Source organism: Mytilus galloprovincialis, chromosome 3 (genome assembly GCF_965363235.1).
Source record: "Mytilus galloprovincialis chromosome 3, xbMytGall1.hap1.1, whole genome shotgun sequence".
Taxonomy (NCBI): Eukaryota; Metazoa; Mollusca; class Bivalvia; order Mytilida; family Mytilidae; genus Mytilus; species Mytilus galloprovincialis.
The window spans coordinates 19815923-19835064 of NC_134840.1; the positions used below are offsets into that span (position 1 = coordinate 19815923).

Sequence of the window (19142 nt, forward strand, 5' to 3'; positions counted from 1 at the left end):
ACACGTGGGTATATATAACTTAATTAAGCAATTCGTTATCAAACTCTAGTTTACGAATATTATGACAACTGAGAGATATCTTAGGACATCAATATCAGTGAACTCCTACAATACAATGTCTTCTCCTAGACAAGATAACAAATCTGTGTAACAAAATGCTGCTTCTTTTAAGTTTCATTTTTTCTCAAGCTTAACTTTTCATTTCAATATTTTTTTTGGCAACATTTAAACAGCTGCAGAATATAGATTTATAGTCGCCGTCAGCTGAAATTCGTAGCGGTTATCGGTAAAAATAATCTAAACTATCAATCGCGTTCACTCAAGATGTAGTTTTTCATATTCCATTCATAAATCGCATAAAGAAAAACCACTACTGACCTACCTTTTAAGTGATCACACTGTAATAATCCTGACCTTCACATTTTCCAGAATATTTTCCATTGTAATTCCGCCATCTTCGTTTCTATGAGGATCATTTGTTTACATATGACATTCGTCACTGTACGCAGATTCCTGAAATGTTCCTTTCATTGATGTGATAAGGTTTCCCGCGCTTTATGCAAATTTTATGAAATTGAACTCCACGGAAACACTTCCGGTAAAAACAATGGCTGATTCCACCATTCAAAATCGTCTATGAAAAAGTGAAGGTCAGGATTATTACAGTGTGATCACTTAAAAGGTAGGTCAGTAGTGGTTTTTTTATTGCGATTTATGAATGGAATTTGAAAAACTATATCTCGAGTGAACGCGATTGATAGTTTAGATTATTTTTACCGATAACCGCTACGAATTTCAGCTGACGGCGACTATAATATATACACATAGTATTGATTAAACAATTTGTATTAATGAGCATGTCTTTCAATTTGGTGATTGGTTTAATTTTTCACATGAATGGCCATGTTCCCACGAAAAATAATATATCAATGGTGGAAAGTTTTTTTTCAGCTTGTGCTAAATCCGAATGTCTTTACGCCCTGTGTTTGTAGGTGGTGTTCGTGTTTACCAGTCTATAATTTTCTTTGTAGACGTATGCCTGTCTTTAATATTTTTACTGTGATGTCAACTTATGTAAAGTTCATATTTTTAGTGTTTGTATTATATCTTTATTCATGCAGTTGTTTATTTTTGTGTTATGTTCCGTTCCGTATTTTACAGAAGGCATAGATTAAAAAGACTTATTTATTAGAAAACGACTTCGTGACATCTACTTATTTGCTTGCAGTTAATTGAGATATGTTCACTCTATGTTCATACTGCCAAGTAGTATTATTCAACTGTTTACATCAACATCATACTAAATTGACTGTCCCTCTGGTACAGTATGCCCCTCTCTTGTCTCAATAGCTACATAACAATACTTAATTGGATGTAAGTGTAATGTCTAAAATTATTATCACAGTGGACAGTGACTTAAAAATAAATGCTTAAAATCAAAATGACCGTTAATTGTCAAAACTCATTTACTAGTGATCATAGATCTTTATTTTCAATAAACTATACTGATTTTGCCATTATATAAGGAACTTTTTGAATTTTCTTCGGAGTGCAGTATTTTTGCGATTTTACTTTTCACTAGAGGCCCACATAAGTAACATTACAAATCCTAACTCGAAAATCTCAAAACTTCACAGTGGTGAATGAAATCGGGCGAAGGTTTAAAAAATACTTTTATATTATTATATGTAGAATAGAATTGACGATTCCTTACGGTCTGAACAGTTTTAAGTTGGTGTGATATTCCTTTCTTTGATTTAATGCTGTTTATAGGTAAACTTATATACAATAGATTATCAAATGCAGTGATGATGCAGTGTTAAATGAAACACATGAAATGAGAAAAAGTTCTAAAAGTCCTCAAAATGAATATGTTGTGTTGACATGGATTATAAGGGCTCATAATTCTCTTCAACTTAATACTTCATTTGATCATTTTAAAGATTTTTAATTGGGGCGTCAATTTTGAGTCTTGTGTAGATGAAACGCTCGTCTGATGTAAAAAGAAATTTTAAACCTGGTATTTAAGATGAGTTTATTTATAAGTATCTTTTTCGTATAGTTTGTTTAAACGTTTGTGATTTAGATAGTCTCTTGTGGAGAGATGTCACATTGGAAATCATACCACATCTTTTTTTTTTATATATATATTGACCATTCAGTACTTAATATAATGCAATATAACATGCTGAAATTTAAAAAAACAAAATTTTACTAAATCTTTGAATAATGTTGTTGTGATCTTCCTAACATTGTTTATAGTTGATATGTTAACATCGGTTTAGTTTGTAGCACGGATTTGTTTTCTCCCAATCGACTTATGACTTTTGAACACCGGTATATTACTACTTTTGTCTATTTATATTGAATGAATGATTGGTTGACTTATTGCTTGTGTAACGTCCAGTGGCATATTTCACTAAGAATGCAATAGATGGGTTTATTAGTTATGTTTTTATCTTCCTTTTAGCTTTATGGTAAAGCTACATAGGGTTGGTAATGTCATATTTTTTTGTACGGTTTTGCATATAATTTTGGCTTCAGTTATTTATCTAATAATATTTGATAACGCTTTTTGTGATTTTCATTCTCTGAAAATTGATTTAAATAAACTCATCATAGATACCAGGACTAAATTTTGTATCTACGCCAGACGCGCGTTTCGTCTACAAAAGACTCATCAGTGACGCTCGAATCCAAAAAAGTTAAAAAGGCCAAATAAAGTACGAAGTTGAAGAGCATTGAGGACCAAAATTCCTAAAAGTTTTGCCAAATCCAGCTAAGGTAATCTGTGCCTAAGGTAGAAAAGCCTTAGTAATTCAAAAATTCCAAATTTTGTAAACAGTTAATTTACAAATATAACCATATCAATGATAATTCATGTCAGCACAAAAAGTGCTGACTACTAGGCTGGTGATACCCTCCAAACTGTTACAAAAGATGACATATATTTAAACATTTTCCTAATTGTCTAAGATTTCATATTATTAAATCTAATCACTGTTGACATCTTGTTATGTTGTTGAACTGGGAAAATGTGAACAGTTATGCGCTACTTATTAGTAAAAGTATGTTTTCCTGGTTAAAAGAACGACGCTTTGAAAGTGTGATTTAATTTTACAAATGTAAAAGAAATATGTAATTTATATGAACTGTTATTTTCTCCATTCTATGTACTAGTTTGAGAATATCAACCATTATAAAATATATATTTATTCATTTCAAAAATACTTATGCAAATATTTCCTGTGTCAATCATGATAGAAAAAAACTAATCTTTTTAATGAAATTACATAAATCAGCAGTTTTCACAATTATATTTGAACATTTGATATGTTATAAAATAGTTGCCTATATTATTTTCACATATTTTGAACTTCGATCATGCTTAAAAAAGTAACAACAATATTAACATCATTTCAGTTGTAAGGATGGATTCTATATAAGTGTTGTATCCCTTTAGTAAAAGAAATCCTAGGGTAACCACCTTGTGCTGCAAGAAAGTAAGTCGTGATATGAATTATTTTTTAAATTAGAATTTAGTTGTATAACTTTGTTCTGAAATGTGTTCACTATAATCTGACGCGTTCGACCTACAACATGTACAACATCTTGTGTTTCTTGGACTCTTTCTAGGCATTCTGAGTTTAAGTTTACTATAGAAATTTGTTTCCTCGAAAAGCGGGAAAACCCCTTTATCCGGCCAAGTTATCTTCTTTAGGCCTCTGTCTTCCAGAGCTTTCACACGATTTTCAATTCCTCTCTGTTTTATGACTGTAATCAGACTTGGTTCGAAATAGTTTTGTGAAGCAATTTCTCTTTGAAAAATTGTACTGCAAGCTTTTGTTGGATAAATAATTATTAAGCTACCACTCTCCTGACAGAATTCGCCCAGTGTTCGTATTATTTCTGCAAATAAATATATATTTATAGATAGACCATTTATATGATTTCAGTAAAATATTATCCTTTGTGCTTGAACATATATTTCAGCTTTGTCATTTGTTTTACAAAACTACATACATGACAAAATCGATAGAATATGCTTCAAACTATTAATCAGTTAGAAGATATAAAATTTACTTTGATGTAGTATTTGCTGGCACTTCAAACACCATGTGACAGAAAAAGAAAAGAAGAAAAGCAGTTAATATCAATTTAAAAGACTTTTGTCTGATCTGAATTGATCTCGCCATTTTGTTTTATCATTATTCTTACCTCGACCTACTGGAACATCAGAAGACATTATAACAGAATAAGCATCTTCTTCCAGGCTAATCTTCAATTGTTCTGCTAGTTTTCTATCTTCACATTCGTCTTCGTGTAATATCAAAGCATGGTAGGCTTTGTTACCTGTATATAATAATGATGAATTGTGTTACAATTCTCAGTGAGACAACTATCCAAAAATCCGGACAGAGATCTGACAAATACATATTTTAACAATTTCAATGTGAATTGCATAAAGAACTATAAACAACAAAAACAGTACCCTATTTTCGTTTCCTTGGTGTCGATTACAAATATCTTTAAATACAAACCAACTGCTGAACAAGCGAAAGCCCGCCAATCTATTCATTACAGATGTCAATCTTAATTACAATGCTTGTGCAAACCTTTATCCAAAACAAAGCAAGCATGCAAACCTATAACCTTTAAACTGCAAGCACTAAGCATATAGATCTAATATGTTGTAGCAATACAAATATTACAAATGAAACATGTTTTAATTGTATCGATGTAGAAATTGTCTACCCGTAAACGTATTGAAAAAAATAAAATAAAAAAAGAATAACAGGAATCAACAATAATGCTGGAAAATACAACATACCACATCATCTACCAACGCTGACTCCTCTGAAAATAAGTAGATATATAAACAAGGGATAAACGACAAAGAACAGAATAAGGTAGAGAAATCGCTTGATTGGATTCTGTCAAAAAAAAATCCCAAATATCACTCCAGGTTTCATGAAGTCTCATCATAAAAGTGGAAGGTCAGATTTTGGGATAATATGTCATTTGGTCTCTTGTCGAGATTTGTCTCATTGGTAATCATAACACATCTGCTTGTTCATATTAATGAACTGTAATAAAACATTGCGTTTTTTGTTTGAAATATTTGCCATTTATTGTCAATACAGTCCTTAAAATAGACAAATAGACTCGCCGATGGTAATACATTATACAAAACACAAGGCTTGCTAAAAAAAAGTGTTTTATAGGAAGTGCATTTTGAGTTTATCCCACAAAAAAGCGAAATTTGTGTTCTGATCAACTGTAGTCAATATGTTCATGGCAGTCTTTTTTGCTTCGATTATTTTCCCACTATGACACAAATTAAATGACGTCTCAATAAAACAGCGATTTCAAGACATACCTTATGTGTTCATTTTCACAAAGGCAAAAATCTTATTTATAAAGATTATAATTTTTTTAGACTCCGGTTAGTTTTCAAATCGTTAAAATCATTCATCTGAATAAGAGAGTATCCTATAATTAAGACTAATTTATTGTTCCTTCATCATAAATGAAATTTGATTATTTGTGTCATCGAGTTTGTTTAATTGTGGTATACCCCCCGCTTTTCATAAATTCACTTTAATTAATAAAAAAAATAAAAAAACAACAACAAAAAAAAAAAGAATAGGACTAAGATATGTGATTCTGCGGGGAAGGCAAAAAATAGTATGTAAATCATGCTAGTCATTGTTAAATTTGCACATTTTAATCAATTTTGCAGAATTTATCTTTGTTTCAAATAAAAAAAAAAATGCTTGGCATATCAAGTGTTAACCTGTCAATTACTATAGACACAATTTCATATAATATTTCATTGCATATAAGAAAATAACTAGCACTGGAAGTTAACCAACAAAATGTTCACCTCTTTTTTTTAACTGTGTTCAAGATTTGGTAACCATATAACCTCAACTTTCCAAAATATTCCATAGTAACACCGAATAAAAAATAATGGTGCTTTGAAACATCAAGATATATGTTTCTGACCCAGACATTTTAATGCAAAGAAATGTAGGATTACTTTCCTACAACTTTAAAATTCAATGGAATATTTTTTCAACACCTTTTCTTCGTATGCAACAGGATGTGATATACTACCGGTATGATTTTTATGAGCGGGTTATGCATATAAAATGCAAATTACTTCTCAGCTAATCTTTATCAATCGATGCCCGCATGGTATGTAATATTTTTCTACTTTACTAACCTTGTCAGCGAAGTCACCAAATGGTATGTGGGTATTATTTTCTGTTATATCAACCCTTATCAGCATCGAGACGAAATGGTTTGTAATATTTTCTCTTTTCTGACCTAACTCGTCGAGATGATCATATGGTATGTGCGTAAAATTTCCTGCTTTTACTAACCTTTATCAGCAACTTTACCACGTGATATGCAATATTTTCAACTTTACTTATCTTTATCAGCGACGTGACTATTTGATATGCACTATTTTCTATTTTACTAACCTTTATCAGCAAGAGGACCACAAAGTATGCATTATTTTCTACTTTACTAATCTTTATCAGCGAAAGGACCATGTGGTATAAAATATGTTCTACTTTACTAACCTTTATCAGTGAGATGACCGCATGGTATAAAATATGTTTTACTTTACTAACTTTAAATTGGATAAACAATTTTGTTTTAACAAATTTTATCAGCGAGGTGACCTCATGGTATGTTGGTAACATGTTTTGCTTTAACAACTTTTATCAGCGAGATAACCGCATGGTATGTTCTATAACTACTAGTAACCTTTATCAGCGAGGTGGCACCATTTTCTGGTCTATTTTCTACTAATATAAACTAACCTTTATTAGTGAGGTGACCACATGGTATGCGCGATAGTATAAACAACTTTACTCTAGGACGAAACAACAGAAGAAGAAGACCAACCACAATGACAATTCCTGAGGCAATAATGGCAACTATAACACCAGCTGGTAGATTCATCTTTTTTGTAGTTGTAGTATTTATGATTGTAACAGGTGTTCCTGTATGAAATAAAGAAATTTCTAAATAATTCACTTAATATATACTAAACTAAGTATTTGTTGAATTTATTCATTGTTAAATTGGGGCGAGTAAAATAAAATTGAGAATGGAAATGGAAATGAGGAAGGTGTCAAAGACACAACAACCCGACAAAAGAGCAAAAATCAACCGAAGGCCACCCATTGGTCTTCAATACAGCGCGAATATCCCGCACCCAGAGGCGTGCTTCTGCTGGCCCCTAAACAAAAATGTGTACTAGTTCATTGATAATGGACGACATACTAAACTGCAAAATATATGAAAGAAACTAAAATAAAAAAAAAACTGTTTCATTAACGAATTGTAGGTGTAAGACAATTTACATGTAATTATATCGAATGTACAAAAACAAAAGTATTTAGAACAAGCTTTCCGGTCATTATACACTTCTACGGAGTCCCGTTAAGCGGTCTATACAAAAGACAACAATAGTTTGGGCTCTCTATAAATACATATTGACCTCACAAGATATATGTTGAGTGCTCAATATAGTAAAGTGTGCGCACAAATCAAACATATTGTGAGTTTAATTTCTTATCATATATTTATACGGTGGGCAAAAATTATCATTGTGTGCGCTCAATATCAATATATTGTGTGCTCGAAAAGGGAGACGAAAGATACCAGAGTCAAACTCGTAGATAGAAAATAAACTGACAACGCCATGGCGATCCTGGTGTAATTTAGGGCTACTTAGCAACCATAAGTCAAGTTGGGATTATAGTTTAGTTCTTTAAAACAAAAGTCGATATTCGTTCTATAAGCCAATACAGCACATTTAACAATGTCAATCGAGTTCGTATCAACCACTACATTATTTCATTCTTCTAAATAAGTCTTTATCAATAAACAAATCCTGGAACGAACGGTTTCAAGTATGCCATATATATATTAATATAATCTAGATATATAACAACCAAAATCATCTTCTTTCTTGCGTTGTTTGGTGATATTTTCGTGACATTCGACATAACATTTTAAAACATTTTAAAGATGTTTTTGTGTTTGCATGGTAATGACTAAACATTTTGATACTTACGTTTCTTTAAAATATGAACTTCAAAATACTGATAATCAGCAGTGGATGATACAATACAGATGAAAGTTTTGTTAAATTCACTCTCCCGAGTGTCTGTAATAGTTAGGTTGACTTCAACGTATGTTTCACCGTATCTGATAAAAAAAAAAATATTACATCAGCATGTAGGTAACATGATTGTAGATTGATGACGTTTGCTAGCTCAGGTCGAAGATATCCTTATGACTACCGAGAAATAGAAAAAGAAACGATGTTATAACCAACAAACCAGCAACCATGTTTTCTCATAGACATAATATTGACTTGTAGACATTATTTATAATTTTGATGATGAAATAAATAAGAATATAACAATCAAGGTTTCCTTTACAATCTGAGGAATCAAAAAGCGCGCATACAATACAATTGATTTGAAAGCGGAAAAGATTGATAAAAATATATAGTCAGAAAGTTACTCAAAATTTGATGTGTTTAATTTTATTTCTCCCAAAACAAATCATATTTATAACTTTAAAAATACACATGAATAGTATCAAAACAACTTACTTTTCTGCGTAACTGATGAAATATCTGGAATTATTTATAAAATCATAGTTCTCATCATACCATTCCACTTGTTTGAATTTGTCAATTGTACAACCAAAATCTCCAGCACAAGAAAATGTAACAGTGTCACCAATACTAGCATACTTGTCTTGTGGGGCTATATAAAGTGGCGTTTGTCTCTCTGTACAAGCTGGAGTTAAAATCAAATTATAGATATAATGCAAAGAGATCTGGCCGATTTTTCGATGAATCTGTTTTACAATCTAACTACATGTAGTTGACTCCTTATGTTCTGTTTGTACGATATGCACGTTTCAGATTTCAATCAATGTGATTTTGATATTCAAATTTGAATATTAGAAAAGGCATTCATAATTACAACTCAATGAATCAATACCTTGTTTTTCAACTTAACGGAATGAAGTCATCATTTTAATTGTATAATTTAATATATAAATGATTAAAGGATATGATTGTTAATGAGACAACTATCCTGCCGAGACCAATGGACGAGAATGTAAACAACTAGAGGTCACAAAATGACATTCAACAATGAGTAAAACTAACGCCCGAATACTTGAATTTATGCTAAAAATATATCAAAGTGCACGTAAGCACTAAACGATAAAGATTGCTTCAATTTCAAAAGATGATTTTAACATTGACCGTGTTGACATCATTCTTTTTTAGAACAAATATTAGATACCTGCACCTTGCAAAAGTTATGTAATTTTCTTGACAAGTCAGTGTAACATTATTTTGTGCCTTGAATATCTGACCATATATTACATTGATAAATTTCTAGAAATGTTCATGTATAGGATGTATAGAATGTTATGAGCAGTGCACTATATTTTGTGTATCAAAAAAGGTAGTAATAAACCTTGGAGCATTTAGATATCAAGTCAGTCCCATAAGGTTTTGATTGCATGCAAGTCTCTACCTAAATAACTGAAAACAAATGTTACAATCAGCATCCAACGATAAGCACTAAATAACAGACTCCTAACTTGGGACAGACTCGGTATAGATTACAAAAAGATTGTGTTCTCTTTTTTGTTTTTTATAGGATTACCTATATTATATTTGATATAAAATTTGCATACAAAACACGTACAAAATACTTCTATGGTAGTGTTGTGTTCCGCTATGTTATTGTTTTCAGACATTGCTATGCATCTGTAAATTCCAGCATGATCATTTCCGGTCTCCATTATCAATAATGTCTGATTGTTATCTTCTAATCTTGGTCGGTTATCACAAATACTGCAGTATGGTTCCCATGGAAACATCCGCCATTCTGGAAATTGTTTGTTCCAGAAATACCACAATATCCTGCTGACATTATGTGCGCAGCAATCAATTGTCTTTGACTTACCAAATTGAGCATAATCAAAATCTGCTATTTGATTTTCATCAAATATTTTTAAGTCTACAGAATGAAAATAAATCAATAATGCTTGAAGTATGTAGAAAAAATAAAACAAAATGATTAACTAAATTTTTCTTGTCTATAATACAATGCATTTGTAACATAGAAAGTAAGAGAACCACGGGCTCTGTTTCGAACCCTATGTCAACTTAATATATGTTAAGGTTTATGACCCCTTCTGTAGCCATTTTTGTACGAGTTTTTCAAACATCAATTGTATCAAAACTACAGATATGATGAATAATTGAGACAGGCCATTTTGTACATAATCTAGGGGGAAACTTGATGCAATGCATTATTATTTACTGTTTTGTTGCATTTAATAGAAAAAGAGTACGTTGTGGCAAATAAACCAAGATTTTAATAGAAAATCCACAGCCTTTAATACAGAGATTTTCGTTATAAAATTTGAAACATAGCTTACTCACCTGCTTTTCTATGATATGCTAGTGTTTATTTTTTTACAAAAAGTTCCAACCAACCTGTAAATTCCAAAATACCTCGTGCAGAGTCACTAAAGTCGAGTGCACCCTAAATGGTGTACTTGATTTGGTCCACATTTTTATTTGTTTTAACCAATAACTACATTAATAAGCTTGTTTTAAGGAAATCAATGCTAGTACTGCATGCAATAATCCTATATCTATCAGTCATCGAATTGCCAAATATGATAGTACAAGGATAAAGGCTGTGGATTTTCTATAAAATTTCCATATGTTTAGCATTGAATCAACAGAAGGGTACATAATCCTTAATGTGTAAGTTTCCAGGTTATGGCGGTTAATTGAGCTATATTTGAAGAAGGTTATAATTATATAGTTTATTATGTTTTATCTTGTCTTTTATATGGGTACTTACATTTCTAGTCGAACTAACGACAATCATACAACTTACTTTAAGTTCATAAATACCGGTAGAGCTAGGTAGATGGTACAGCATTCCAAAAGACGAAAGAATATGTAATTTGTGTTCAATGCTATTGGAAATGAACATCATTACTTATTTAAATGCAATTCCTCACTAGTCAAAAATATCAGAAATCAACACATTCCAGAATACTATGTTAAATATCCCAGTCCGGCAAAAATGAAAGGACTACTCTCATTTGTTCATATAAAGGTACTTAAACATGTATTTTCATTAGTTTCAAAGTTAACGAAAATGCTACAAAGTATAATAATTATTAATATATTCCATTTCAAAGTTGTTTTATTTACTTCTATGATTGTATGTGATTGTATATTGTATGTAGTAACCTCTTGTTTCACATGTGAATTTGACTGAGTGTTTCTAAATAAAGCATATTGTATTGTATTGTAATGATATTAACATGCAATTCAATGATAAACATAGTTGTTTGAGACTAAATTGGTACAAAATCAAAGTGTTTGTTAAAGTTGTTTCGGTATAGTAAGGGTCGACCACATATCTTTAAGGAAGGTATGTTTTTTTTTTTTTAATTATTATTTTTTTTTTTTTTTTTTTTTTTTGTATCACAGAAATTTCAAATTTCTCTTTTTTTTTATATATTTCATATCAAATTTAATGCCATTAGCTCTCAATCAGGATATTTTTTTTTCTCTTTCTTGATCAAAATACCTGTTGTTTCAAAGTTGGAAATCGGAACGTTTCTTTTACAAAAAAATCGATACCCTTTATCATTTCCCCTCTTCTCTAAAGATAAATGGTTGTTCCCTGGGCTATGAACGACTAATACGTAGCAAATTGTGAAACAATTGAAACGAGAAAAAACTCACGGCCAGATTAAGTTAATATAAATAAATGTAGTTTTGAAAGAGCATAACAGATTTACTTCCGAAAAATGTTTAAATTGGTTTTGTTTACAAAATCCTTCTTTATTGTTTTTTTTTAGTCAAAACTTTCAAGTCAATAATAACTGCAGTCTTCAGAGTTCTTCAGACGTAAAAATATTTATGTTATGAATACATCATAATATTCTTTGAACCTCATGGTTCACAAATCAGCGAAATATCAATAGTATATAGTGTAACCAAAATATATACAAAGTGTCCATTATTTGTTGATGAACTCGAAAATGAATTACAATAACTATAACCTCGCAACATGAAACTTTCCACCTCAGCGTGAGACCTGGCGGGTAGTAGCAACTACCTTTGATGCTCGTTAAATTCTTTCTTGTGTTTAACTTCTTTCTGTGTGTGTGTGTGTGTTTTTTTTTTGTTTGTTGTTGTTGTGTTTCTTTTTGTTTCTTATCACTGCATGGGTTCAGTAGTACACATTTGTTATTACTTTCTGAGTTTAACATGTAGTATTCACATTAGTCTTTTTGATTTATCGTTCATATAAATTACACAAGGCGATTTAAACAATTGACGCAGCCAAACGGGTGCAACTTTTAAATGCTTCTTACTACATAACAACAAAAAAAGACTCACAAAAACCCTTCAACAGTTCTGTTAGAATATTGATATCAAATCATGAATATGCAATATCTCAGCACAATACGAACCATGAATCATTGATTGAAAAGTCGAGGTTTTGAACAGTCACAATTGATTTTGAAAATCATAACATTTTTTTTTTGTATAACATTACATATTCAAAGAAGGCAATAAACAAAAACACTAATAAGGAAGATAAATTTCAGTAGGAATACATATATTCACAGTGGAGACCAAATGATGGATGTATAGCATTCCTCTCTTTGTATTATTAAAGCATTGCAAGTGTGACCATAGGTGCAACTGTGTTTTCTATCGGTTTGAATTAACATTTTCATAAAACATATTGTTAATCCCTTTATAGTGCAGTGATTCCATACCTTCGTGGACTGAGTATTTTTTGTTGATACAGGTACCACCAATAAAGACCGGTAAAATATGTAAAACACCGACCACTACTATAACAGCAAACAGTTCCATCACTAAACTGCATACAGATGCTCTCTTAAAAAAGAGTAGACACATTTAAAACTCTGTCGCAAGTAGTGAACACGCAATAAAATTTGGAAATCGATAAATCTAAAATTCAAGTTTATCATGAATTGTATTTTGAAATTTGTTTCGAAATTGAAAGGTTATCCAATTAATCATTTAGCATTGTTATAGTATTAATTTTACTTTTAAAAGTGTCCCTCGTCACTAGAAAATGAGAAAAAAAAACAACATTTTCATAAATAAACACTATTAATTCGTTACATTTGATTGAGTATAACTATTTACTTACGTTAATAAATGCGCAGGTGAACAATTAAAAAATCACAAAATTACAAGGAAGTTTTGTATGTAAAACACAACTTTAAAAGAAATATGGATATCCTAGTCATTATTCCATTGTTACTCATGTTATATCCTTTAAAATTTGTGATTTCCTAACAAATTAACTTCCGTGTTCATATTTATATACTTTAGTTACAGGTGTTACTATACAAAAGATATGGAACGAATCCCCAATAGATGATTCAATCCGGATTCATTTGTTTTATTTTACAAAGGCGATACAGTTTTGTGATTATTTTTAAGATATAGTATACTGTATGATAAATTGCTGTTCTGAATAGTGGGTTAGCTATAAAGTCAATTTAAACCTTGTGAGAAATCAGGTATAAGTATTATAAAATTATTATATATACAGAGGAGAGGATGACACACTTTTGAGATGTGTGATATATGGTTGAAGAAATCGTTGAAGAAAGGTTGGGAGTTTAGATAAAGGGATAAAAAAAATGTGTGATCTTGGGGGGAAAAGGAAAAAATAAGAAGAAGAAAAAATGATTTGATTGTTTTCAATGTAATGATTTGAAGAACATTTTGTAACTTCTTGTCGGTTGAAATTAAGTGTGTGTACTGACGTTTATTTCGACTTTAGTAAAGATATTCTGTAGCGGTCATCACTCTCTTCTGTATCTACTTATATGTCAGTTTATTTTTGGCTATAAGGTATGAAGGTTCATCATAACAAACGGACAAATATGGCTGTATGTACATGCCAAAAATTACTCTGAGTACAGACTTATCTGTGAAGTTTGAAAAAGTTTTAATGCCTGGCATCCACTAGATATGATAAAGTTAAATGCATTTTTTGTTTCAGAAAGAAAGTCTCTTTTTGGATTTTGATGGGCATTTTTTTTCCTTAATGCAAAAGGTGTGAAAATGAACTAAGTTGTAGTACAACTATGAGATGCTCCCTCAGGTAAAAAAACCTGTTTGTATTGTTTTGGCGTCACTGATGAGTCTTATGTAGACGAAACGCGCGTCTGGCGTACTAAATTATAATCCTGGTACCTTTGATAACTATTTGGTTGTCCTTAATTGACATGGACAAGAGGTATCTTCACAACTATAGGTGAGTTAAAGAGTTTATCTGAGTCAGTGAGTGGACAGTTTCAAAGTAATTCAGGTGTCGGTTTATTTTTACACCTTCTGCAGAAAGGAAAAAAAATGCCCATCAAAAACCAAGACAGAGTTTATCTTTCTTGAAACACAAAATGCATTTAACTTTTATATATCTAGTTGATACTAGGCATTTAAACTTTCCAAACAGCACAGATAGGTCTGCACACAGAGTAGTTTTTGAGGTGAAAATACGGCCATATTTGTCCATTTGTTATGATTAACCTTAAAGTCATAAGAAACCTCAAATCAAAAAAAAAAATAATGCATATGTTTTTTTTAAAACTCAATGGATAGTTTTCATTATAAAACTTATGTACATATACTTTTTTCTAAAGAAAATTAATTTATTCATATTTAGAAGAAGTTTACTTTATTTTAATTGCTTCCTTCCAGGAAGCAATTCCCCCGACATACTTTCCGTATGCAAAGTGACCTCAGTGTGACCCATCTCGTAAATATCCGGTGATCACAATACGCATGGATGTCCTTAAAATAAACTATTATCTGTATTTACATGTTAAACACGTGCTCAATTTCCGTGCTTTTTGTTGATTTTTTGTCGATTGTTGACAAACAGGTGACAATCGTTAAACTTCGGCTTCAAAACACGAACTTTAATTACCTGCCATATTTTCACAACAACACTGACCGATTGAAAAAAAAATTGACGATTTTACGAAATTTACACGAAAAAAATGATAAATTCGTGCACAGAAGACTAAGTTTATGATGTTTGTATGCATTGGTTCAAGAATTGGAAGAACATTATTTTTCACCGGTCACTCGTTTCTTATGACTTTAAGAAAGAGTTTACTAGTGATAACTGTTTAATTAATAATTGGTGATGCAAGATCTACCTTTTGTGATAAAGACTGAAATTATATCCATAACTTTGGAACTTCAAAACAATCGTAATGGTCGTGTAACTTTTCTATTACGTTTTACGACCTATTTATACGAACATTTGGTCGTGTAACTTTTCTATTACGTTTTACGACCTATTTATACGAACATTTCTTTGATAAATGTTTCAAGTCATCACAGTGGTAACTTAAACGGTCAATATATATGTTTCATTCTAAATTCAGAGGATGCGACTGATTCATTCATGAATTTTCATCCGACAGACATTTGTTATTTTCGTCTTAAAGGGGATCATGGCATATTGTATTGCTTAGTTGAAATAAGGATTTAAGCAAGCTAAGCGATAACTGCTTCTGTTTTTATATCAGCACTTTATGTGTGTTTATTATTTGGCTAAATGTTTTGTTTTTAATTAAGATCCGATGAGTCATTTACATCTGTTTCCTACATTTTAATTATATTGCGTTGTTACACCACTGTTTTTATTTGTTTGGGTAAGGTGCTAGCAAACATGCTGAAACCCTACCCATTTGATTAAGCGCCTGTCGCAAACCGGGTGCCTGTAATCCAGCGGTTGTTGTCTGTCATAATTGCTTTGCATTTATTGTTGTTATATATCTAGTCGTCAGTTTTCTTTTTGAACAGTTTAAGGTATTGTCATCCTGAGGACTTTTATTGGGCGTACGGTGACCCTTTACTTGTCGACAGCGTTGTCCCTTAGTATTTGTCTTTATAAAATAGTTTTCCCATTGACAATTGTTTCCCAATTCAATATTGATAGAGTAGGCTATATTTTCTTTGTATTACTCTTGTCGAATGCCTATAATAAAATATGCAGAAATTTAGACGGAAGTAACATTTTGTAAATTTCCATCTATATCCGTGTTGGAAAGCCTTTTGGCAATGACATTTTACGTTTATATAAATCTGCACCGTCATCGCAAACGCAATTTCAAAACCACTCTATAAAAGGGAATCAACGGAGAATCCTCATAAAAAAGAAAGGTTAAGAATAGAAATAGAGAAGAAGTCTTATTTATCATATATTTGATGTGTATATTACCACGAGGAATTCTTATAACAAGGAATAGATAGAACATATTATTAATGACGTTTAATTGAGCTACTTGTAGATTTGAGTTGGACAAAGAAAATTTCCGCAGAATTTATTTCACACTAGAGCAGCTCAGCTATTTTTTTCTAAAATTCTTAAATCTATACTCCCAAATTCACAGTTTCATAGATTTGTGTGAGTTCTTTATGATTTCAACAATATTTTGATGAATTTCCTAAAAAAAAATTCCAATCATATAATAGATGTCTTATTGATATAAATATGGTTAACAATTGCAACTTTGAAAGATGCTGACAAAATGTTGGTACTTCGTAAATGCATCTTAACTTTTAATGTCTTGAACAGCATATCGCAGAAGTGAATACAATTAAGATTTTATAGAACTGTGTAAATTTCATACATTTGATAATAAGCAGAATAGTCATTTTTTAAATCCAGAAAAAAAGCACTAAAGTAATCGTTAGAGTATCAGTTTCTTTCGAATTGCTTTAAGAAGCTATTGTGTGAAGTATGTCTCTATAAAATAAAAGAACAAATCAGCAAACAGAAGGGGCACAGTTGTTTCTGATGGGAATGTAGATTGTTTGTTGAAAAACACTTCCCCCAAAAGTAACAAATAAGCAATTTGATGATTGTTAAGTTTTTTTGCTCGAGTCAGTTTGTGATATCATGCAAGATATTTTCTATAATTTTGCATTACTATTAGTTCATATCGGTGTGACAGATTTTTGTAAGCCATGTCCCGTAGGTTAACTTACTAGTATTTTATAGTTCGTTCTTCTGTTGTACTATTAAACCACTGTCCCATTCATACCACATCTTCTCTTTTATATTTATTGACGTTTTTGTTTCTGTCGGATAATAGCCTCCTTCAACAAGCTGAAGATTCTGCTATATGTTTTTGACAAATTCCGTTTGCAGGAGAAGACATCCAAGTAAATAATCGTTGTTGTAAAACCGTGGATATAATTATATACAGTTAACTTTAAATTTAAACTTCAAACTTTAAAAACTGGCTAAAAACAGTAGGAGCCTCCAAGGCTCTAGTCTGTGGTAAGTATGATGTCTTGTGTGCATCAATACGTGAGTGCGGTACTTGGTATGCTATTGGGTGTATATTTCTTCCTATTCGTACTGGTGGTGTGAGTCGTCCTTCTTTCTCTATTGCTACCATATTGTTCTCTATTTTATAGGACATCACTAGTCTGGTTTCCTATCTTCGTTATTGTAGGGATTTCCATTTTACGTGGTCTATCATTTCTGTGACACTAGCAGTCGGTTGATACTTATTTGTCACATATCTGGCAGCTCTTCTTTGTATCTGTTCAATTTTGTAGATCTACTCATTGTTGCTGGGTCCCAAACAGTTGCGGCATATTCTAATTGTGGTCTTACTAGTCCAATATAAGCTTGGCTCTTTACTTATGTTAATGAGATTCTGATGTTTCTCCTAAAAAATCCGAGTGTTTTATTTGCTTTGTCAGTTATCTGTTGTATATGTTGATCCCATTTGAGGTTGTTTTGGATGGTAAGACCTAAATATTTGGCTGCCTGCACTTCTTCCAAGTTGTGACCACGGAGATGATATGATGTTTGGATTGATATTTTCTTGTTTGTAACCCTCAACATGTTGCATTTGTCAGGATGGAATTTCGTGCACCCTGATTGTTCCCATTTAGATAGTTTATTAAGGTCTTCTTGTAATAAGTTTCCACTGGTTTTTTTTATGTTATTGTCAGATAGGCGATGGTATCCTCTGAAAACAGGCAAACTGTAGCATTTAAATCTTCTTGCAAGCCGTTGATGAAGTATAAAAAGAGGCTTGGCCCAAGGACGGAGCCCTGTGGTATTCCTGAGTCTACAGGGACTGAGGTCGAATTGCATCCTTCTAATACGACAGTTTGTGTTCTTCCACTCAGCCAGTTCTTTGTCCACCTATTTATGTTGCCTTTTGTTTCATAAGTATGTAGTTTGTTTACTAGTAAGCTGTGGTTGACCTTATCAAATGCCTTAGTATTTAAAGCCCATTATGAGCACATCTGTTTGTTGTTCCATATTCATATTATTAGCTAGGACGTTTTTGGTAGTCTTCATAGACGATTTGGTCCAAGGACACAGTTAAAAATAATCGTCCCTAGTGTCGATAGAGTATGATTGCATTTTATTTTCATTCACTTTCCATATCAATAAATTTATATTTTATGCATGACATATTAAAGGGGCATTGGCTGTCAAATTCAAGATCACCGATTTGACTCATTTTCTCATATTTGATTTATAACATACTATAACGTACATCAAATTCTAAAAAAAATCAAATCAAATAAATTACCATGCATTGGTTCGATAATATATCCACATTTCGTGCGTATTTAAGTCTTGACGCCTTCAAATTAACCATCGAGGTGACCTCAGAAGACTGTCGACATGCAGTCATATAACCCGATGAAACTCACCCGAATAATTAAGTCGTTGTATTCCGCTGATCTGCGATTGCTGCCTCTCGTGTGAGAAAATCGGACACGGAGAGGGATTGAATTCTAGTTAGATATAAACATACATATAAATAGATAGTGAACTCGTGCAATTGGAATTTTTCTAGGTTTTAAATTGAAGATCACATGAATACGAATTCAATGAGGTCGAATTATTCTACAAAATTAAAACAAACAGGCTGCTAAAGGCGAAATATCATTTTTTTTTTTTATTTCACATTCACCAGAGACATATAATACATGTATTATATGTCTC

The 19142-nt window shown here is 31.6% G+C and overlaps 1 protein-coding gene across 1 annotated transcript; it reads right to left on the bottom strand.

The window, feature by feature from the left end:
- Positions 1–3197: 3197 nt before the first annotated feature.
- LOC143067361 (uncharacterized) lies at positions 3198–13442 on the bottom strand. The gene is made up of 8 exons (XM_076240555.1): positions 13284–13442; positions 12880–13003; positions 9762–10076; positions 8645–8834; positions 8099–8232; positions 6837–7019; positions 4219–4353; positions 3198–3909 (listed from the first exon to the last, which is right to left on the bottom strand). Exons 2-8 carry the CDS (start codon positions 12977–12979, stop codon positions 3533–3535), a joined length of 1434 nt encoding a protein of 477 aa, XP_076096670.1. The 5' UTR covers positions 12980–13003; positions 13284–13442; the 3' UTR covers positions 3198–3532.
- Between the last annotated feature and the right edge of the window lie 5700 nt (positions 13443–19142).

Bases quoted from the DNA above. Each gene is read 5' to 3' on its own strand.
- LOC143067361 (XM_076240555.1), bottom strand. From the start codon at position 12,979: ATGGAACTGTTTGCTGTTATAGTAGTGGTCGGTGTTTTACATATTTTA. The intron at 8,835-9,761 runs GTACGTGTTTTG...TTTTAACTCCAG, and splicing joins CACTACCATAGAAGTATTTT to CTTGTACAGAGAGACAAACG. The intron at 7,020-8,098 runs GTAAGTATCAAA...TATTTCATACAG, and splicing joins AGTTCATATTTTAAAGAAAC to GAACACCTGTTACAATCATA.